At 43.9% G+C, this 24,357-nt stretch overlaps 1 protein-coding gene across 4 annotated transcripts in view; it reads right to left on the reverse strand.

The window, feature by feature from the left end:
- Positions 1-22,397, reverse strand: part of celsr2 (cadherin, EGF LAG seven-pass G-type receptor 2) — a 67,950-nt gene extending 45,553 nt beyond the window's left edge. For all 4 annotated transcript variants that reach the window (XM_085456709.1, XM_085456708.1, XM_085456707.1 and 1 more), the window contains exon 1: positions 18,625-22,397. In XM_085456709.1, coding sequence (XP_085312835.1) covers positions 18,625-22,165 — 3,541 coding nt within the window. In that variant the 5' untranslated portion in view covers positions 22,166-22,397. The remainder of the gene's footprint in view (positions 1-18,624) is intronic.
- Positions 22,398-24,357: the final 1,960 nt, after the last annotated feature.

Consider the following 24,357-nt stretch of genomic DNA (forward strand, 5'->3'; position numbering starts at 1 on the left):
CATCAGCAAGTATGAGCTGGAAGTTGAACAGTACGAGTCGGAGCACTGCTCACTGAGGAGTAAAATTATAATGAAAACAGCCTTGATGTGAGTAAGGAGCACACAGGGAAGTCCAGTGCGTGGCTAACAAGCACAAAACCTTTTTTTTTTTGGTCTGTTACAGCTTCAATGTTGCTCTAAATCCAGTTGATAGAAACAGTCTAACACAAATGTACTTCCTAACCTGGATCATTTGGCTTTCTGCCCAGTGACAAAGGGCCAAAGCCAGCATACAGTTACACAACAAACAGTTTGCACTGCATTGTTGAAAACCTAATTCCTTTCTGCTAAATGTTCTCCTAACATTTAGGACCAGTTTAAATGTACATGGCACATCTCTTGCTTTATCGTCATCATAAATATAAATTGCCAAAACACTTTGACAATGTTCAAACACTTTGAGCTGTACAAACATTCTCTTTTTCCCTTTTTATGCCAACAAATTATTTAAAAATGCTCAAAAATCAACAGCAGCAGTGAAAGAAGCATGTACAATCATTTCTATTCTAAGCATTTATAGCAAAATGTCAGAATAAGGCTGATGCAAAAGTTCATGTGTCTTAATTAATCCTAAGTGGCTTTTGCTGAAATGCCACTACTGCAGCCACCGTAATCGCAGAATAACACCATAATCTGTATTTGATTATTTTGAACCAGTCTATTTAAAGACTGAAACATTCTTATTTTCCAAGAGGAAGCTTACATCAATCCGCCTTTAAAAAGCTACACAGGCTTACTTTGAGGTCACGGCGAGAGACCACTATCATTTTGTCTATCTAGCCGGCCCGCGGGTTTCTGTAGCCTCGAGAGCAAACACAAAGCGGGCTTAATCAAATCAAATGTGTCACTAAAACAAGCCTCGGCCTCTCCCTCCAAAACAATCAATGGGACGCTTTGTTTGGGGTTACTGGACGCCGGCCAGAGAGCAGAACCTGTGAGCAGGACTCACACAAACAGCACTGCTCAAAGTTACCAGATCCCTGTTTTGGCACCAGACAAGTTTAAACACAAAGTGCCAAGGGGAGGGGGGAAGGGGGAGGGGGAGGAGAAGAAGAGGAGGGTGGGATGGGGACGAGTGGAGAGGGGGGCTCATAGAGGAAGTGAGACAGAGAAGCATGTTTGACACGGCTTTAATCCTTCAGTTTTCACTCAAGCGCTTCCAGCACTGTAATAATACAGGGCCTTAGCAGAGGAAGTGCAGGGAATAAATCAAAGACCAAAAACAAGGAGGGTCGCTCCTAATTCACACTCTACTGTAAACACACACACACACACACACACACACACACACACACACACACACACACACACACACACACACACACACACACCTGTGTACACAAGGAAATGTTTGCAGATAAGAGTCTAGAAGGTGACAAAGAGAAGACAAAGGCAGATGATGCTCTATCTTCTTTTAGAAAAAAACTAATTTGAAGCAGAAGCTACAAAGTTACAGTTTTCATTATGTAATTATGTAAATATGAGGTTTCACAGGATAATCGACCTGTTATTTCAGTGTATTCAGGGCTTAAACCAGTGATTTTAGTGACAGTCTGCTACGATTTGTCTCTGAAATTACTTTCTGATAGCTTATCTGATAACATCTTGATTATTTTCCAAGTGAAACATACAGTACATTAGAAACATATTTCCACAGACTAAATTGAAATATTTAATTTTCCATTTTTTGCCCACCGTGGAAAATATAAAGACTTTATGATTATATGGATGAATTTAGGTATGTGATTCTTCATCTGCTTACTACTAAAGAAATACCCTGTTTGGGCTTTGTTTCTTGCATGCTGCCGCAGCAGAGCGTTTTACTACTACTAAATAAAGTAGTAGTAGTAAAACTTTAACGTAACGCAGTGCTTTTTGCAAACTGTAGACACACTTTCTATTAGAAAACTAAATTAGAAAACAACAACCCATTTCATCTATTCAAGTCGTATATTAACTGATACTCTGCAGCAACAGTAGCCAGAACAACACAGCTCTCAGTGAACCGGGGCTCTTAAAGGTTAGACCATGTATGAGGAGAGACATCGCCTTAATTATGTCCTCTGCCAATTCACATTCTTGGATGGGGGACTCGGGCAGCGCTCCAGAGGTAGACGCAGCGCTGGGAAACTGAGCGCGAGGAGAATCTCCACTGAAAGGAACCAGACCATCCTTCAAAGAGGTCATTCTCCATGGAAGGATACTTCGCTGAAGGAACGGAGGGCAAGCGAAGCATTTTGGGCCAGAAAAGGAGGAAAAGAGAGATGCTTAGTTGGTAACAAGACAAGTTGCCAGCTCTGAAGTGTGACACTGCTTTCAGCCCACAACTCCAACCCCTCTGGGCCTCTGGGTGCCAGGAATGCTCTCAGCTAGGAAGTGGCGCCAGGGAAAAGATTAAACACACACTGTGGCTGCAGCACTGCCAAGGCTATGTACAGCATTGTGTGTTTGTGTGTGTGTGTGTGTGTGTGTGTGTGTGTGTTTGTGGGTGGGTGGTGGCGAGCTATACGTCAATACAAGCAGAGGCGAGATGGTTAGTTTAGTCATTAGTCAACAGCAAGACTTTTTGCATTTATAATTTAATACGTGCACAGATTTTGACGCATTTATTGCTTTTAAGTTAAGAGTGAGACGAGCACAGGCACTGTCTGATAAAAGCTGAATCGTCTGTATTGTAAACACAGCACTCTGAAGGTCATGACTCACCTTTTCTAACGTAAAATCCAGCATGTCATCAGAGCCAAATACATTTCCAGTAATAAAGAGACTAATGTAAACAGGTTGTCTCATTATGATTTACAGAGAGGTCTCTCAGAGATGCAGACGGGCCTCCTTTGACTGTAGGTTGAGGCCTCCAAGCCAAGAACATAAATTATCAGCCAGGATGTTGCACAGGAGAAATGCTCAGCTTTGCATTTCTGAAATATCAACAAAGCCTGGCTTTAATGGTAAGGAAAATCAAATAATTCATTGGCATGAATTATATGGACACAAAGAATCTTTACAATGAAGTGCTTGATATAAGGAAATATATACTCAAACCAGACTATATGGATTTCTTTTTAAAGCTTTCTCTGGGTCTTAGTGGCTAAGACTGAGAGAAAGGTCAGGACAAAGAGCAAGAGAGAGAACAAATCACTGAGACTGGTCTAATTAGACCACAAAGTTGCCATCAAATCTCCCAGCTGAATCCCAGAAAATGTCAACAAAGTCATGGTGGATAAAGATCAGAAAGACTGTGTGACCAAGTTACTGAGAGGACAGAGACATCACCCAGCACTGTGACACTAACCCAGGCCCTCTGAGTCCCCCTGAACTGTGAAGTGACAGTTTATCAGCTATTTACCCTCCTCTCTGTATGCTGGAAGATGTTATTTTGAATTTTAAGGTGAGATGGGATAACAAAAAGAAAACAAAAAAACAAGACTAGCTGCATCTCACTCAAATCAAATCAAATCAAATCACTTTTATTGTCACATCACATGTGCAGGCACACTGGCACAGCACATGCGAGTGAAATTCTTGTGTGCGAGCCCCACAAGCAACAGAGATGTGCAAACACAACAACACAAACGAGCAAAATACAAGAATGGCCAACCTGAAACTAATAAATATATGTACAATATATAATAGTGTATGCATTTCTGGATGTGTATACTAAATATTTTCCTACATGTGTGTGTGTGTGTGTGTGTGTGTGTGTGTGTGTGTGTGTGTGTGTGTGTGTGTGTGTGTATACACATTTTTACAAATTAAATAGTAAAAAAAAAAAAAAAAAAAAAAAAAAAATAATAATAATAATAATAATAATAAAATATATAAAATATACAGAGTTGAATATGTGCAAAACAAGTGGCATTTATATACAGTGTGGAGTGCATAATGTTGAAGTTCCAGTAGTGAAGCTGAGGTGTCTATGACGTGTTCAGCAGCCTGATGGCCTGTAACACCAAGGAACACAAACCTCTCTAAAGAAAAAGACACAGCAGGTTTCACCTTCAGACGGCTAAAAGCTAGCAGAGAGACAGAGAGAGACAAAAGCTAATTAACGAAAACCAGGAAGTGGCTTTTTTATGTCAGCACTGTCCGTGTTACTCTTGCTCTTTAGCAGACGTCACAAACATATTCGTGTGTTAAACACTAATGTGCTGGTTAAACGCTGAGCCCTAGTAACTAGTTACTTTGAAAGTAACGAGTAACTTGAAGTAACTGAGTTACTTTTGAGAGAAGTAACTAGTAATGTAACTAAGTTACTATTTTAAAGTAACTTACCCAACACTGCATTTAACTGTACACAAGATTGTAAGATTCTAAGGATACTTGAATGTCCTTAGAAGATTTTTGGTTATATTTTTTAGTGTAGCAATGTTAATCGGCTGGTTGCTCCAAAAATATGGCTGAAACACCTGAAACATGGATTTCTGTTTACTCGAGTATGCACATTCAAATTTCCCAGTAACTTTCCTCGAGCGCCATTTAGAGTCTTAACTGAAATGTCTCAATCACTGTATCTTTCTCATTTTTTGTGGATTTTATTTCCCTGCCCTCTTGTGCCTCTTTCCTGTGTGATTACCTGTTCCACCTGGATTTCTTTCACAGTTCTGTTTCCGGATTTTTTCCTTTCTCTGCTCTTCCTGTGTACCAAACCCCTTATTACCTCAGTTAAGTCTGTGAACCTTTACCTGATCTGCAAAGCTATGCCATCCAAGTTTAATAATTTTAGCGTTTTCACCAAGTTAAAAAAGGGCTGTAAGTTATTAATAAATGCATGCTAAACTCATGATATTTTCAGCAGCCTCAGCTGTACTTTGTATTTGGTGCTAATTAGCAAATGTTAGCATACTAAAATGCTAAAATTAGCATGCCAAGTTTAGCATGCTAGATCTTTTTATAGTTAGTACTGTCTGAAATATGGACATTATTTATATTATGTCAGCACTGACGGTGTTGCTCGCTCTTGCTCAGAGCAACTTTAGCAGATGTCACACACACACATTAAACACTAATGTGCTGGTTAAACACTGAGCCAATGACAACACCTCCTGTTACAGTGGGGATGGGAAACACATTAGACCTACTATAAAAATAGCATTTATCATAATGACAGTGGAGAGCTGATAAACAATGGCACTCAAACAGCCATTCATCACATGTCTAATGATAGCACCCAAAGAACATCTCACTCAAGCACAACAGCATTTAATCTGTGACCTGGAGAGGTTGATGCTGCTTCAGAGGGGGCTGTGTGTTTCGCTGCAGAACTGTGTCATGTTGGGGGGGGAACCTCTGGGTAAGAAGGTAATGAGGTTGAGCAGAGCCTGTCTTAGTTGTTCAGAAGAAACGCGCTACAGTATGTGCAGCATGCACCGAGTACTCAGTACATCAAAGAGCACAAAGCCGGGGTCCCATTTCTAAGATCAGCAGGAAGAGCATAAATTAAAAATAAGGCCTGCAAATGTGTTTGCAGTTCGCAGCCTTTACAGCTCCGACCTGCGAGTCGCTCTGCAAACTTACAGATTTGTTTTTCTTATTTGCATACTTGAGGAAAGATATAAATAAAAAAAAATGAAAAGAAATACCAAGAGAAAATCAAAAGCATATTAATCAGAAATAAATATTACAAAATACCGATCAGTTATATTCTGTACAAAACGTCTCAGAAGGTCCATGTTCATGTCTGTCTTATTGCTACTGACATATCTGCACTAACCTTGATGTCTTAATGCCTGATGGGCACATCAGGGGCGACGTGTTCAGTATCACGCTTAAGGATTCTTTGACATGCAGACTAAAGGAGCAGGGGATCAATCCACCAACCGTGGTAGATGACCCCCTCTTTCACTGCGCCACAACCGCTCAGAGAAAACCCCAGCAATCACGTGACCACCTATGAACAAGCACTATGTGACAGTGGGATGGAAAAACTCCCTTTTTGCAGGAAGAAACCGGGACGGAAGAAAGCAGAGAAAAATTAAAAAGCAGCTTAAATCTGTAGCAGCATAACTAAGGGAGAGTTCAAGGTCACGTGATCCTGATCCAGCCCTAACTACAAGCTTTATCACAACAGGAATAATCAAAATCCTGATAATACTGAATAGTCCAGCCTAGAAGTACTTAATGCATGAGTAATACATCATCAGCATCTATTACTCACTCTGAGATAGGATGCTTCTATTCTTAGAGATATTGTGCAGATTAAAGACAGCGGTCCTACATATGAGTGTAATATGCACATTGAAGGCCATAAAATGGCTCCAAGATTCCTCACAGTGTTACCAGACACCCAGGTAATGCCAGAGTAAGCATCTGGTTAGACACCATGTTTCTGAGGTTTTTAGGGTCAGTTACAATGACAAGTTTTATCTGAATATCAACTTTCAGTCTAGTGAAACTCAGTGAAAGCAGCTCCACTCCAAGAGTTCTTCACTAAGTATTAGTATAATATTAACAAGCTTACTGTAGTGTGAAACTACTGTCAGAAGTATTACATTTATGTATGATTAACCAACACTTTACAGTTGTGTCCACACAAGGTCACAGAAAGGCAAGACGTTCATACCGCACAGTCAATCAAACAAACCACAGAGACCGCAGGCTCTGTCGGGCCAACAATAACAGGGACACACACTCATTTAATTTAAATTAAATACTCTTCCCCTGGAGCTGCCTTTAATCACACAGACTAATTACTTGAACTCTGCATGTGTGTTTGGGACCCTGATTCATTCACAGTTAACTTGTTCTTCTTGTAGCGGCTCACTCGCGTCGCTACTTTGAGACACATTTATGGCCTGTTTGTCAGTCTGTGGCTAAACTTTACAGGTGCTGCGACCTGTCGGTATGAAAACAAGTTTGAGGTTACAGAAGACGACTTGTGTTGTGCTGAATTTTGACTTAACAACTTACATTCAAATTGAAGCAATTTTCATGGAAGGTAATTAATAAAAATTAAACCACACAAACTCCTTTTAACAATTTTATGGAGGTTTTTGTTTTTCTTCTTTTTGATCATTGTTTCCTTGGGAAACAACTTAATTTGAACACACAGGAAGAGACTAAAGCCCAGCACGACAACAGGCTTAATACCCACCTTCATACCAGTGAGCAAGCTGAGCTTCTATCAACTTCTTCCAATTAAAAAGAAACGCTCAAATCAGTCTTGGACAGACACTGGTAAGTACTCGTGTGGGCTGAGTTGAAATTGAGTGAACAAAAAGTCTGTCGTGGTGGTGACGGAGCACTGCGGCCCAGTTCCCTGGCAGACTTTAAAATTGCCTAATATCTATTAGATCAAGCTTATCCAGTTCCTCCTTAATTAAAGCTAAGAGGACTCAGTTTGGTGTTCATTTAATTCAGAAGCAGGAGTCTCGGGTTCTTTTGATCAAAATGAGGCGCAATAAAATGTGGCCTGTTTGAATTAAGCAGGGCTGAAAGGTGAAGCACACTCAGCTGCGGTCTGAATGGAGACTGTTGGCTGGTTAGTAGGTGGAAGTGAGGCATTGCACGGAGGGGTAGCTTTTTCATCCCATTACCCCTAACCCCTCCTCACTCCCCTCCTTTACTGATCCCCTTTAGACAAGCAAAGGCTGAGGCTGACATCCCACCACCCCCACCACTACCAGTACCACAACCCCTCTGCATAAAATGCTCTAACAAATCCTGCCAGGCTTCCACCCACCAGCAGCAGCTCACATCATCATCCACTCATCAGAAATTGAGAAAAGCTTCTCAGGAAAGACCAAAGGCTCAGTCACACCACAGGGAGGTTGCACAGAGCCACAGCTAAGATTTTTTAACACTGAGTCCAACACTCCACAGGTTCCCCCACAAAGACCCACCAGCTTAAAAACTTAAAACTGACAATCGACAAGACTTGGAGAATTTTCAGAAGACTTTTTTTCTAAATTGTACCCTATCAATCGCTTCAAAGGTGTCTTAACACTCAGCAATAATCCCTAAATCTCTGAATTGTATTTTTTATTCAAACATATATAAAATCTGATGTTAGAGCTTCAGAATAAAGAACTTTGCATTTTATGGAAATTATACAGATGATGCATAATGTGTCAATTCCTGCTCTTTAGACACGTTGTTTGGCCTTTTATATTTACTTTAGACTAAACAATACTTTTTGCTTCTTCCTGTTTTCTGTCTATATTTCATCTGCTTTTGTCAAATGAAATCTAAACACATATTTTTGATTTTACTGCCAAACACACTTCTATGAGAAGGTTTAACATATTTGAGTGGATCCATTTATATGCACAATGTGGAAAAACATACTGGGCCACCTATATATTACGCTGCCAGGAGCTGCTTGGCCTCGGACACCCATGCCGTGAAGCTCCCAGCGCACAGTCTTTGTGCTGATGTTAGTGCCAGAGGAGGTCTGGAGCTCTGCAGTTACTGTGTCAACAGAGCATTGGTGACTCAGAGACCCTGCTCTTTAACTGCAATTTGGTTTTGTTTCTAAATGCTTCCACTTTGCAATGACACAACTTACAGCTGATCGTAGTGTAGTGAGCTCTTTAAAACAACTGATCAATATAATTCTGTCTGAAACATAAGGTGGATTGTTCCTTACAAGCCTAAACTGTGGAACAGCTTACCGTGCTCTTTTCACACCTTTGACTCTTTGACATCCTTTAAAAGCAGCTTAAACTCATCTGTTGAGAAATGCATTCTGGGTAGTGTTTGTGTGTCCACTTTACTTTGGCGTGGGCTGGTTTTTAGCTATTTACCTTTGTTAAGGACTCTTTGACTGCTCTTTGTTTCAAAATAAACTTTATTTACTTACTAATAATTTGTCTGCTTGTCTGAACAGGTGACATGATAAGCTGTGATCATTTCATTGCAGTGCAGCGTAATGTTCTGTTGGGAAACCTTAGGCCCTGACATTCATGTGGAGGTTACTTTGACACGTACCAACCAGCTAATTATTACTGCAGACAAAACACACCCCCTCAGGGCAGCAGCAGCAGCAACCTCCACACTGCCAGATCTCAATCTGATCAATCAATCAATCCTTAATTATTCCAGACTCATACTCCATAGAAGCAAAACAAGTCACATAACACAAAAAGAAGAGAAAAACAAATTTAAAAAATACACCTAAATCACTTTCCCATGAACAGACAACCACGCCAGTGTCTCCACAATGAACACTGACTGCATGTGGTGCCAAACCTTATATCCGTTAAGCCCACAGTGATCTTGTTCTCAAAATTGTTAAGCCTGCAAATATATACAGTAGATTTCTTAATAGAGCTTCAAATGTACTGACTCCTAACATTTCACTTGCACTGAGAAATCTTGGTGTCTTTAATATTAACCTCATGGCGTTGAGCATCATCGAGCGGCGGCACAAGCCCAATTCTCTAAACTCCCACCAAGCAACGCCATGCCCCAGCGACAAAAAGCAGGTGGTTTTAATGTTGTGGGATGATTTGTGTGCATTGAGCGACACTATCCGCTATCATCATACATTTATATTGCTGTCTTCGAAGTCAACACAGCTGAGGAAGTAACAGCCTGGAGAGAAAAGCAGGGAGAGCTTCTCTAATCAAGAGAAACATATTTGAACAACTGCAGCTCAAAGCCTTACAGACGGTGACAGGCGACAGAAGCAAATGTGCGCTTGGTTTTTGTATAGCCCTTCCAACCTCAAGTGCATTGTTGGGAAAAACAACACAACTGAACACAAACAGCTCGTGCTTTAACAGAAAGCCCACTTGCAGCTCTCGCACGCGGGAGGGAACGGCCGGCACGCTGAAAACTCCTACGCAGCAGATTTACTGCGATCTGTATCTGAGCAGTGTTAGAGCCATTACGTCAAGCAGCAAAAAATACACCGAGCATCATAACTACCCGTGAGCAAGTTTATTTATGTGATTTGACACCGTTTCATTAAGAAAATACAAGTTAAATAAATTTTGTTTTTATTGTTTTCTGCAGAGCAGTTAGGTTTAAATAGAAAGAGACCAGAGATCAGCTGTAATGATAACCACACCACAACAACACATTTCCTCCACCGCCCGTGAAGTCAATAATGAAAACTGCTTGTGTAGCTCAATGTCAACCCAAGGATTTCAATCCTGGGGAGTCGGAGTAAATCCCTCTCTTGATTTCTCCATTCCACAGGAAAGCTGACTTGGCTGGAGAGAGGCCATCAGTACTCATTTGTGGACCCTGCCAGAGCATCCCCTGATGACACTTTTCTGCTGTTTCTGAAAACCTGCAACAAGAGGGCAGCCCACAGATTTCCTTTCCTCTACAGCGAAGCGGCTTCAGAGTCACAGAAAAGAATTCGAGCTCCTCGAATCTGAACATTTACATATCAAAGAAAAACCAATGTCAGCGCAACAGTAAAGAGACATTAGCATGCAGAGACGTGACCAAGCAGGAGGCCGCTACTCAAACATACCAACAGCGAATGATGTTGGATCCTGAGCATCCAACAGCAAAGTAACAACTGTCATCCAACTGAGATGCTTTGAAGCAGGAGTCAGCAAAACAGAGCTGGTTTCTGTCTTTGATAGCTCTGCTTTAAAAGAAAAAAAGAAAAAAAAAACTTTGCACACTGTGACAGGGGAGATATTTTTAGAAGACGATGTGGAAAACATTCAGTCCAGATCAGGAAAGGTGCTAAAAGTAAAAAAAGAACCTAAGTGAACTCTAAAAATAGTTATTCATTCATTCAAATGCCACCAGACTGTGAAAGTGTAAACACACCATTTCAGCTAACTCAGGATGACACCATCTGTGTAGTTAGCTCCCCACCCTTCAGTCTGTCTTAACATAATTCAGTCAGCAATGAAACCTCTTAAAATTCTGCACTCCAGGGTTCACCACCTCTACCAGTCGCACTTCGTACCCTCGTGTCTAACGGTCCTGTGTTGACAGGTTGAACTGCAGAGCTGAAGCATATGAAACCAGGTCACTGTGAAATCTCGGCCTGGTTCAGTACTAAATGAGTGCAATGTAGCGTAAAGGCAACAGGCTGTTGAATAAACATAATCTGTCACGTTCACAGTGTGAGAAACGTCTTTTCGCGTAGTGATTTCTGGACTCGGGTGGAGCTTTGGTGTTATCGTCACTGCACAGGAGACAAGAAAGTGCTCTGTGTGTTGTTGTTGTCAATGCTGTTGTTGTTGGAGAGCTGTGCCTCCCAGCCCTGATGCACCCCCACAGCATAGAGAGATAAACTTTCAAAGTTTTTCACACAGTTTAACTGTCGCTTATGTTGTTTTTGGACAAATTTGCATTTCATCCACCAGCTGTAGATTTAGACAGTTTACCATTTCAAATTCACCTTTTTCAACCCTTTAACTATTACTTGTATCCATTTGAACAGCTACATTTATCCATCCATTTTCTTCTACTTATCCAATTCATGCTCGCAGTGGGCTTTTACTCCAGCTGTCATATGACTGGAGGCATGGTATGCCCTGAACTGGTCACTACCATATGCATTCGCTATAGTCCGACCGATATAAGGTGTTTGAGACGGATAAGGATATTTGGTGAGCCAACATATCGGATCCTTTTTCACATTTTTTATGTGGAGTTAGTTGTGCGCTCCACTATCGTTCCTGTAGCAAGTACGTCTGATAAGGACTCACTGTACTTGAGATTTATGTGTTGTTGTTTTTGTTTGTTTGTTTGTTTGTTTTCTTGGTGATTCACCAAAAGCTTTCTGCAACAGACTGAACTGCAAACCGTGTAATACATGAAGGAACAGCAGGTCTGGTGAGACTCTCCCGTAGCGGACAGGACTGGTGCAAACAAGTGGACACAAAGGCACAAGGAGGTTAGAGGGGTGGGGGCGGGCGGTGGGGGCAGCAGCAGACAGAGCCCACTCCGATTGTCTGCTGGGATCTCGAGGACAATGCAGGACAATGCTACGATATATGCAAGCACCGCAAGGCCTCGCCCCAGCGATGCGCCGGCCTTAATCCCAAACATGATTTCCCCTCCAAACACATAGATGATGTCATTCACCCGCCCCTCCACCCCATCTCACCCGCACCTTCAGTCTGCACTACCTCACCACCTCTGGACCTTCAGCGCAACCAAGCGTGCAGCAGCGAGGCCCACGGGAGGATGTTTTGCTGCCAAGAAACATGCGGGCGGCAAGAAATTGGAGACCCTCTGAGTGCATCTGTGTCACAAATCAAAGAGCTTAAAGAGGACACTATCAAATGTCCATGTGCTTAAAACTCTCTGGTGCTTTCAAAGCAGAGTGCCTCTGAAGTCTCACATGCACTTTAGCGTTCAAAAACACAGCGGATGGAAACTTTATATCTGCAGTCAGGTGTCGGCCGACTCTCTTCGTGTCCTGTTAAAATGAAAGCAGCCGGCAGGACAGGTCAGTGTGTCCCGCAGCATTACAGGTCCACAGAGAGCCTTACATGCTTCACTGGAAAAAACGGAGATGCGGACAGTTGCTCTTTAGAACTTTATGGGTCTCCCCTCCCCCCCTATCTTTGCTCCACAAAAGAGGCCTTACCCCCTCATCCCCACCCACAAGGAATTTCTCAGGCATTGCTGGGTTCTCCATGACAACTGTGTGCTTAACAAAGCATTTCTCTTAGGCATTCTTCCTTTCACAGGGGAGAGAGAGAAGGGGAGGAGGGGGGACAACAGTCAAAGGAGGGAGGGAGAGGAAGGGGAGGACGGGGATAAAGAGGGAGGGTGGAGGAGCTCGAAATGATGGGAGGGAACAGTGGAGGTTGCAGGGGTGAGAGCCATAGACCCGGGCAGATAGGAGAAAAATGGGAAATGGTGACAGGCAAACAAAAAGAGGGAAAGAGAAACAGGATCAAGGTGATAGGTGATGTTAAAGGGATAAAAAAAGAAAAGAAACAGTGCTACAAACATTCCACGCAAGCCTGCGAGTGTGACTAACGCCATCCAAGGAGGGAGGCAGGAAGAATGGAAGGAGTTAGCCGTTACAGATGACTCGAGCTTCGTAAGCAGTGACTTTGATTCCTGCGAATCGAGGGCAAGAGGAAAACCGAAATTTATCAAACATAAAGAGCACAGGCTCTACTAATTATATGAGAGTGTGGAGAAAAGTAATCAGGGCGGTCCAGCTGTTGAGGCCCACACACACACACACACACACACACACACACACAGAAATATACCAGATATGTGCAGCTTGATGGGCTAGTGTAACAGAAGACAATCCCCTCGAGAAAGTCCAACCGCAGACAGCTTAAAGGTTTAATAGATCCTAATGAAATTACACACACTGTGAATGAGTTGGCTGTTATATACATGGCACTTGGTGCAGCAGAGTCCCCACCATTAAAATTCCTGCCATGACAAAAATAAAAAAGCCAACATGGAATTCAAGCGTCTGGATATCTTATGTGCCAAATTATCTTTTGAGAAAAAAAAGGCAAAATCTTGACTCATTTGAGCATATTTGTCGCCTTCCCCAGTTGGTCGAGCTTAATGCCAGCGGCTTTGGCTCGAACACACATTTGACAGAGTAGCAGCTTAACCTTGCAGCATCCGCAGCCACTTCAGACTCACACTTGAAAGTTAAAAGGGTGTTCCCTCCATACAGTGACCAGACAGAGACAATACCCGCTGTCCACCATGTAACTTGAGCGCCTGCACAACCCGCAGTGCGATGTGAGCTGAATCGCTCTGCCGTCTTTAGTGGTGGAGGCGTGTTTGTCTGTTAAATTTTAGCACTCACGCTTTCAAAGTGGGGGCACGGTGTTGGCTCGGAGTCAGAATATGATTAAAAGGGACAAAGTGTCCTGGTGTCACACTGGGGATGAGGTGGGTACTATGTTCTAGCAGTTCGCGGAGTATAAAGCTAAACCGTGCCAGTCACTTTAGAGTGCAACAAATATGCAGGCAAATGAGCGGACCTCACATTTAGCAGTGTGAGATAATGATTAGCTACACTTTCTATATGAAAATTAACAGGGCTTTACGGATGAAAGAAAAGCAGAGAAACAATCTCTGCAATCAAATGCAAACACCTATTTATGCAGGCTCACGCTTGCCTGGGAACAGTAGATGAGGCCCCGGGTATGTCAACACTAGTCTGACAGATCTAAGGATACAGATGCAGAATGCCTAATCCCATGGATGAAAACCTGTGTCTCATGCTGCAGTGTGATGGGAATCTCTTCATAACACTTAAGCGACATGATATAAAACATGCAAGAAAAAAAAAGTCTCCATTTTGTCAAATGCTGAGTTGCAAAACAACAGTTTCCTCAAAGCTGAAATAAAAGACATAATCCCGATTCTGTGTTTATGAGTCTATTTTCACCCACTCAGGCTCAAATACCTGCACACCACTGCTGTAAATCTGGTTCCTTCACTGGCTAACATAATTAAACTGTTATGATTACTAATTTATGCAAGTGCACACAGCCAGTAAGATCCCCAGGCTACGTGATTGTCAGATGTATTTAGTATTTAGTATTTATTTATTTATTGTCATTGTCAAGAACAATGAAATTGCGTTTGGGGCTTCCATACAACCCAAAAAAAAGAAGAAAATAATAAATACCCCTTAAAACCCAAGTGTACATATTTAACCCAGTGTGACTCCAATGCAATAAGACAATCCTTAGCAATAATGTTCGTAGAAATTCAGACAAAGACCTGAGAAACATGACAAAATACAACAATGCAACCCATTCAATATTATTGTACTGTGAGATATGATATCAGATATGATAGTTATCTATTTAAGAAAGAGGGGGGGGGGGGCAGGAGGGGGAAGAGATGATGCACCAATGCAGACCAGTTCATTGCTATTAAGAAGTTGGATATGGTTATTGTCCGTGAGAGGGGGGCAGAGAGTTCAGGAGCCTCACAGCCTGTGGATACAGGCTGTTGGCCAGTCTGGATGTTCTGGCCTGTATAGACCTGTACCTTCTCCCTGAGGGCAGCAGATGGAAAAGGTGGCGCGCAGGGTGATGTTGGTCCCGCAGGATACTGTGCACCCTCCTCAGACAGCGAGTGGGGAAGATATTACTGATCTCTGGCAGACTTGTTCCAAATGTATTGTGAAGAACCTGCTTATTGGCTCTGAGTGATTGTAGTGCCAATTTGAATAGCAATGAGGGACTACTGTTGCTGCTGGATAACATGTATTTCCTCACTAATTATCATAAAGAAATCCACGGGCATATCAAACCCACCTGAAGAAATCTTAGCAAATCTTAGCAAGATAAAGTTTGATCACCTCTATGAAAGCAGATATTAGCCCGTCCCGGGTAATCATTTCTGAGGCAAGCTTTCCAAGTCAACACTTTCTCCTTCTGTTTACTGTGCATGAGCTCTTTGTACAGATACTGTTTCATTTTGGCCACATCACTTTAAATGTGGTTTAGTTTCAACATTTAGCTTTATAAACACTACATCCTTCCATCCTCTTCCGCTTATCCAGCTCAGAGTCGCGGGCGGGCTGGAGCCTATCCCAGCCGCCATAAGGACAGGTCGCCAGTCTGATGCAGGGGTAACACAGAGAGACAGAAAACTATTCACAATCACACCTATGGACAATTTAGAGTCATCAATTAACCTAACCCCAGTAACTGCATGTCTTTGGACTGTGGGAGGAAGTGGGGTACCCGGTGAAAACCCACGCAAACCCCATGGAGAACATGCAAACTCCACACAGAAAGGCAGGTGGTGGATTTGCTGCCTGGGCCTGCTTGCTGTGGGGAAACAGTGCTAACCACTGCTTCAGAAGGCCAATGTCGTCTGATAGTGATTTATTACATATACATATATATACTGTACTGGCATGTATGTTGTCTGATATGAAAACATCTTTTTACAAAAACAGTAAGAAAATAAAGTTTAGGTCATTTCTAAACTGTGTATATCACATCACAGAATGGTGGTGAGGAGTCATTGCTAAATGGTAAATGTACTAGTACTTACACGGCACTTTTCTACTTCTACTACAATTCTCACATTCACACAGACTCTATCCCATAAAGCAGGCGCTAAACACACACTCACACTCTGATCGGGAGTAATTTGGAGTTCAGTGTCTTAATCAAGGACACTTGGCCGTGCTGACTGGACGAGCCTGGGATCAAAGCCCTGACCATCCCGCTGGCAGATGACCCGGTCTGAGCAACAGCCACTGCCCTTCTCATTGCGATACATTTCTAACCAGATTGTTAAACACTGCACATTTTTTCATTTAATAGTTGGGCTCTTCGAAACTCATTCAGTGAATAATTAACCTGCAAAGCACAACCGGGGATCGTTTAATGTTCTTTGAATCACACTGCTCAGTTTATATTTTTAAGAACTAGACCAAAAACTGTATGTGCAGTTTGCAGCACTTTGTATATTTCATGTGGTTTTCCTAAATGCGTAACTGTGCAACAAGGAGGTCTTTTCAAACTTTTTGTCGTGCTGAACTACAGTACAAGTTAGGAATTTTAGTCAGTATGGCAATATCAAAATCGACAAAATCCAACGATCACTTCAGCAGTTATTTATGACATTTAAGTCACAGACTGTTTTATATCTGAGATCACTCAACAACAATCCGAGTGGAAGTGATGTGAATAATATTTTGAAAAGATAAGCGACACTCAGTGCAAAGGGTTATTTTACCAAACCTAACTTCGGGGGGATGGTGTGGATTATTTAAAGGTTACCTTCTCAAAGATGGTGCATATGAAACACTTTAAACTTAAAGCAAAGTGTTGCCACATTTGAACTATTACATCTATTTCGGTGTGAAGAGCGGTGCCCAGAGGTGATGTTACTCACAGTCCAACAACGTACAAAGGAGCCCATCAAAAATCGTCCATCATAAGGGGCCTCTTAAACAGTAGCATAAAGAGAAAGATAATGGGAAGACCTGGGAGGTCCCTGGAGGGGAAAGCCTTTGAAAATTGGGGTCAGCAGGATCTATAGAAGGAGCTCATATTTCTGCCCCATCTCCTCCTCCAGCAGCTCCTGTCTAATGACTTTTCTGCTGGTTTACAGTACCACTGTATTTTCCAACTTGTATTCACTGTACATACACACAAAAAACTCCTTCACCTCCCCTCTGTCCTCCAGCCTTCCTCTATCTCCTTCTGTCTCCTGCAGGGGTGCTGACACATAAACCCCAGCAGGTGCTGGACGCACTGGGGGGACCACGGCCTCTAATTGGTCTTTGGTGGAGTCACAGCTGTTACCCCCAACCACAGCCTGGTATGAGCTCAAGCGCCTGCCCCTTAATCGACGGCTTACCATTGTTCTCCAGAGAGTCGAAGCTCAGCTCATATCTATCAAAACGACTACCCGCGCTAACCAGTCCGTGCAACACCCGTCAGCCAGCGAACGCACACTTCTGCTGCCATCAAAGAAGACCAACACAAAGGTTTCTGCCAGCCTTAATCTGCTCTTTTCCTGTTAAATTGCTATTTTCATCTTTAACCTTCATGTCCAATCTCTTAATACTGTTCCCAGCTCCTTTCACCCTCTCTTAGCTTGTGCCAAGGTCAAAGAGAAGGCAGATTTACAGCAGATCACACTGCGTCAAATAAGCTCCAACAGAGGGTAAAAACAACACCGTCACCACCCCTCCTTCCCATCGCCCCTCTCCACCCACACACAACCACACACTTTTTTTGGGTGCAATTTAGGTTCAGTTTCATTGAAGGAGCAAATAAAACTCTGTAATTTGTGCTGACACGCAAAATGAACAGTGCAGGGGAGACAGACAGTTCAAGACATGCAGAGTAAGAAAAAGAGAACAACTGAAGAATGTCTGGAGCTCATTTGAGACCTGCGTGACATTTCCTTTCCCAATTCATGAACAGAAAAATCAGCAAATTTCGTCGATGTGAACTTTATGTGATTCAAAAGCATCATCAAACCAGGATTATCAGTTTTCACCATCCTGGCTGCTATTGAATGTAAGCATTTTCTGTCAAATTAGAACAAAAGAACAGGGCTTGACACACACATCAACTCTTCATTCAAACAAAAAAAACCCCACACTAACAAACAAAATAAAGCTGCAGATATGAACCATTATTGAATTATGCCTTTCATTGTATGACGGAGTGGGCATGACGGACAATTATGGGACATGATCAGTCTGCCACTGGAGACTCTACTCACTCAGACAAACAGCTATTTATATCTTGACAATAGACTGAGCTAAACCAGGATTGTGTATATAACCAGGGGACTAAAATACATGTGTCAGAAGTCCCCCATTAAATCAGCCAAATTAAACAATTAATAAGAAAGGAAATGCTTTAGTGCACTTTTATGACCCTGAGTGATTTTTCCTGTAAAGTGGAGTGAATTACAAATATGCTTCAATGAATATTAATCCTCCTTCATGAATATTTCTATTATAGGAGAATCACGCTGGAATACTCAAGCCAAGAGAGACACACTTAAGCCGTCATCACTTCCATTACCCAGTGAAATGGAGAGAAAATGTAAATGAAGAGACACTACGCGTTAATAGAATCAGTAAGAATACACCCCTGTAAGCCTGCACTCCCATTACTGCGCTTTTTTTCATTCACTGGGTGGAGTGGAGGTGGATTACAGAGAGTTATCTAACAATCTCACCTGACACTGAGATCCTCATGGAGGCCTCCAGGGGCCGGTTGTTATCCAGGGCCTGGCTCAGCTGGATCTCTCCCGTGCTTTGGTTCAGGAGGACCAGCTTCAGCTCGTTTCCCACGTCAAAGCTGTAGTGCAGCTGATCGGAGACGTCTGGGTCGTACGCGGGGATGCGCCCGATCACTCCAGTGGGAAAACTGCTCGATTTGTCGGTCACATAGTTGTTAAAGATGATCTGGAAGTTTTTGAGGACTGGCGTGTTGTCGTTCTTGTCCACAAGTTTGATGTGGACTGTGGCTCGGCTCACGAGAGGCGCAGAGGTGGCCTGGACCACAATGACGTACTCAGACCTCAACTCATAGTCCAGGTCTATTAAAGCAGTCAGCTCTCCGGAGAAGATATCCAGCTGAAACACCTCTGGGATGTTTCCCTCCACTATCTGATACATAATCTGTGCATTGCTGCCTTCATCTGGATCTGTGGCTGAGATATGTGCAACCACGAGGCCTATGGGGCTGTTTTCCTCCACCATAATGTCAAACTCGTCTTTCTCGAACACAGGAGGGTTGTCATTCACATCTAGGATTGTTACTTGAATGTTTACTGGTGTTTTCAGGGCAGGGATACCTTTATCTACTGCAAATGCCTGCAGGGTGTAAATGGGCACATTTTCTCTGTCAAGCCTGCGCAGAGTGCGAACAATGCCAGAGGTGGATTCAATTATAAAGTCTCCATCGCCATCCTCCCCACCCTGGAAGGTGTAGAAAACTCTGCCATTGAGGCCAGAGTCTCTGTCTGTGGCAGAAACCTGGACCACGCTGGTGAACACGGGCACGTCTTCCATAATCGCACCAACGTAGTGATCTCTGAGGAAACGGGGAGAGTTGTCGTTCACATCGTTCACAAGTATCTCCAGGTAGGTGGTGTCAGATTTCTGTGGGATGCCGTTATCCCGCGCAGTGATGGCCAGCGTATAGGAAACCTGGTCCTCGTAGTCCAGTTCCATCTGCGTGGTGACAGCTCCCGTGTCGGGGTCGATGTCAAACTGAGGGATGCTGTCATCCATGAAGTAGGTGATGCGCGCGTTCTCGCCCGTGTCCTCATCTGTGGCACTGATGACGACCACGGTGGTGCCCACGGGCTTGTCCTCATTAATGCTGACGGTGTAATGTGAGCTCTGAAACACGGGCCGGTGTGTGTTGGCGTCAGTGACGTTAACAAACACCTTGGCGGTGTCAAAGCGGGTGCCGTCGCTCGCCGTGACAGTGAGGACGTACTGGCGTTCCAGTTTGTAGTCCAGAGGCAAAGCCAGCGTAATGAGCCCACCCCCGCTCTGGCTCGTGATGGAGAATCTGTTGCGGGTGTTTCCACTCGCGATCTGATACGTCACCACGCTGTTGATGTCCTGGTCCACAGCTGACACGGTCACCACGCTGGTCCCCACGGCCGCGTCTTCATTTAGTCTCATGTAATACGCCTTCTGCGTGAACTCTGGGTTGTTGTCGTTGACGTCCAGGATCGTCATGCTGATGCTGGCTGAAGATGACATGACGGGGTAGCCGTGATCACGTGCCTCCACTCCGAAGTTGTAAAAGTCCACGCTCTCCCTGTCCAGCTCGGCTGCGACTACAATCCACCCCGTGCTGTTATTGATGGAGAAAGGGAAGTTTGGTGTGGTTTCAGTGAGCCGATACTCCAGCCTGGAGTTTTCTCCAGAGTCTGCATCGACAGCCTGGATGTGGATGATGGAGTAACCCAGCGGCACATTTTCCAGCACGGTGGCCTGGAATGGCGTGCTGACAAAAATGGGGGCGTTGTCGTTAACATCCAGCACCTGCACCGTAACCAGGCCGCTGATGTTGGACAGCGGTGGGCGTCCCCCATCCTGAGCTCTGATTCTCAGCGTGTATTCTTTGTTTGCCTCATAATCCAGGTGGCTCACCAGGTCCATTTTACCTGTCTGAGCATCGATATAAAACTGCCCGCGGGTGTTTCCGCTCATGATGCTGAAGTGAACGACAGCGTTGCTCCCTCTGTCCTGATCTGTTGCGGTGACCTGCAGGATCTCTGTGTTAGGGGTCATGTCCTCGGGCACCTGGACCACGTAGCGCTTTTCACTGAACTGAGGAGCGTTATCGTTATCATCTTCTACCACAATGTGAACAGTAGCTGTGGCGCTGCGGGGCCCGGGGTCACGACCTTGGTCATTCGCCTCAACTAACAGCATATAGGCTTCCACCTCTTCTCTGTCCACCAGCCCCTTGGTGCGAATTACGCCAGACCTGGAATCAATCTCAAAGACATCATTGGACCCATTATTGTTGAGGATGTTATATAGGATGTTCCCATTAATGGGGGCATCTCCGTCTGTCGCCCTCACTGTTAACACCTCATAGCCTATTTCTAGGTTCTCCCTGATACTTTCCTTATAGTCCTGTTGCTCAAACACAGGGCTGTGATCGTTAGTGTCCCTGACTGTGATAGTGAGTGTGGCCATGGCTGTGCGCCGGGGTGTGCCGTGGTCCACTGCGGTCACACGAAACACATGGGTGTCTTTTGTTTCCCGGTCCAGCACTTCTACTGTAGACACAGCACCGCTGGACGGGTCCACAGCAAAAAGATGGTTCGAGCGGCTGTCAAAGAGAGCTTCAATAAAATACTCCAGCCTGCCTGCCTCGCCTTCATCCACATCCACTGCTTTCAAAACAACAACAGGAGTCCCGGCGGGCTTATTCTCTGCCACAGACACTTGATACATTGGTGGTTGAAACTGGGGGCTGCTGTTGATGCTTCTTCTACTCCTGCTTAAAATCCCTGAATCAGACTGAGCTGCCCTTTGTAACAGCTTCTCTATGTGACCCTGCCTAAAGGGGCCCTCTCCCACACGCCAGTGGATGGAGATGGGACTGACTTGAACATTCAGCCCACTACCTGTGAGTACATCACAGAGGACGTCCAGCTCCAGGAGAGTGTCCTGCCTCCAGCACAGCTTCTCAGACACAAACAAGTTCCCGTCGTTGAAATAAAACTCACGGCTGTTGGTGACTTTGCAGCGGATCGGAGGGCCAGGCAGTAGACCTCCCACTGGGAATAGAGCAGAATCTGCTCGGTGGCACTCTAAGCTGTGATGGCTGTGGGTACTGAACAAAGTGAGGACCTCCATGTCCCACTGAGGTTTTCTTTTACGCGTGTTTGAACAGTTCCTACCGTGTACATGCACCTGGTACTGGCTGGTGAGGAGGTGCCTGTAGCCGGAGTCCGCGCAGTCCTCCACGGTGTACAAGGTGAAGGGGTTTGAGCGCAGCGAGGGGCACTTTATGGAGCCCGAAACAAACACGATGCCCGCTACCGCGTCAGTCTCCAGGAACCCCTCGGTGAATTTTGGAGCCAGCACCTGATCCAGAGTGCACCGCGCGCCCCGCTCCGCGCCGGCCACCACCGCGCTCGCTCCGGCATCCTCACCGATGTGAACAACGTAACAGCGGATCAGTGGGACCAGTTTACAACAGCAGAGTAACAGCAACAAATCCCATTTAACGAAGTGCATCGCTCCTCAGTTTGTGCGCCCGTGTGGCGAATTCTGCGGCTCCTAATTTCTTTAAACTTTCCACCGGTAAGTTTCCCTTTGTTGAAGAAGAGCCATGCTCTCAGCGGGCGCACTCCTCTCCGCTCACTCCGGCTGACGTTTTTAAGAGGTTAACCCGCAGTAACCTTGGCCGGAGCTGCACTCACATCCACACAAACGCACACACACACACTCACACACGCCGGCTACAGCAGCAGCAGCAGCAAAACCTCCGCTCCGTCCGCGCAACTCAGCTTCAATGAGAAAAATGGCTCCTTCACCCCCCCAGTGTCTCCAGGCTCCTCATTATAATAAACCTGTGTGTGAGAGAGAGAAAGAGAGAGAGAGAGGGAGAGAGAAGCTCTATAGGGGTCTGAGGACTTGACAGAAAGCCTGCCACTGGAGATAAATGGAAACTTCCCATAAGCGTCATTAATTAACGCAGAACAACAGCAGCAATTCAGAGTCGGATTAAGGAGTTCATTAGACAACATTCAGTTCATTAGTATAGTATTAATGCTGCACTCACTAATAACAATTAAGAAGAACCGTTTTGATCACGCCCAATACCCACCACTCACCTCCGGAATGGTTTGGCTCATTAACCGGTCGGAATTCCTTAAATTGTGGGTTTTGGCTGACCTTGTTTCAACCCAAGATAAGTTGCATTCTCGGGCTCCTGTTAAAAAGAGGAGGATTACATTTCAGCTACATTCAAGTCATCTTTGTTTAGCGGCTGTTTTCTTCAGATCCACTAATTCCCGTGCTTTGTTTTCCCGAAGGCTTCATTCACCTGCTCTTACTTAAAGAGCAGTAAAAGCAACATCCGAGAAACACACGAATCACAAGAGGCATTCGTGCAGATAGGCTCCAGAAGTTAGGAACTTTCCAATTTACTCAAATATTCAGAGCAACACATATTAATCTAAAGCGATGATAACAATATTCAGTTTGGGTGCGGAGCAGCAAGGCGCAACTTTGGACTGAAACTCGGCGCTTCGCTGATGTTCTGAGTGCGCCTGACACCTGCTGGGCAAACTGCAGCCACACAGCCAAGAGAGGATCCTCCTGCAAGCTCGCTCAAAACTGCTCATGTTCATGTCTGCTTGTTGCTTCAGTGAATGAACACGTAAAAAATAAATAAATCCGTTTTGACACAGCAGCATAAATAATGAAATGACAGCATGATGGGAAGCGTCTCAGCACAAAGTCCATGCAATTGTCAGTGCTGAGTTTTCTAAGACCCTTTTGGACTTATTGTAGACAAACAGCAACGAAAATAGTGTTTTATAAAAGATGGCACACTAAATCTAGCCAATTCCATAATCTAAAGATTATGCCCGTTTCAGCTCCGAAGGGAACGGCACCATCACATCTTAATGTCTGTTGACCAGTTGCCCTAACATCTACTTGTGTCAAGCCAGCCTCCAATTCGAGACTTGCAGTCAAGCCAGCCTCCAGTTTGTTTTACGTTCCCTGTGTATTCAAAGTATTACGGGAATGGATGTGGAAACCGGATTTCAAAATAAAAGCCAACTTCGAGTGAATTAACAGATATGTTAAGAACATAATAACATATAATTTAGGCTTTTTTTTTTTTTTTTACAAACTCTAATGTTAGATCTATATGACACAGCCTTGTACCCTAATTGTGCCCTGTCACTATCAAGGCCATCTTATTTTGGATTTCAAAGTAAAAGCCCTGTGAATCTTCATTTTTGAACTACTCTTTCAATGACTTAATAATGCTCTTAAAAGCAAAAGTCGTATTTCCAAATACTATTTGAACTTTATATCAACACTTTCCAACCACAGTCTTTTTACAGTGATACCATATCAATATCAAGTCAGTCTGATTTTGCCTTTCATAGTAATGGCCCTTTGAAATTGTCCATAATTGACTTAATCTTCTAACGATTCAAAATGCTCTAAAATGAAAAATTCTTGTTTCCACAAGGTAATTCCACCTTAGATCAACAGTATACAGCCCCACAGTGATACCATATCAATATCAAGTCATTCTGATTATGCCTTCCAAAATAAAAGCCTTTTTAAATTGTCCATAATTGACCTAACTTTCAGTGATTTCAAAATGTTTTAAAATGGAAATTTCCTGTTTCCACAGGGTAATTCCACTCCAGATCAACAGTATACAACCTCACGATGTTACCATA

This window comes from Copadichromis virginalis, linkage group LG5, assembly GCF_057382275.1.
Source record: "Copadichromis virginalis isolate Kocher_CV1m ecotype Utaka linkage group LG5, C_Virginalis_male_GT1.1, whole genome shotgun sequence".
Classification (NCBI taxonomy): Eukaryota; Metazoa; Chordata; class Actinopteri; order Cichliformes; family Cichlidae; genus Copadichromis; species Copadichromis virginalis.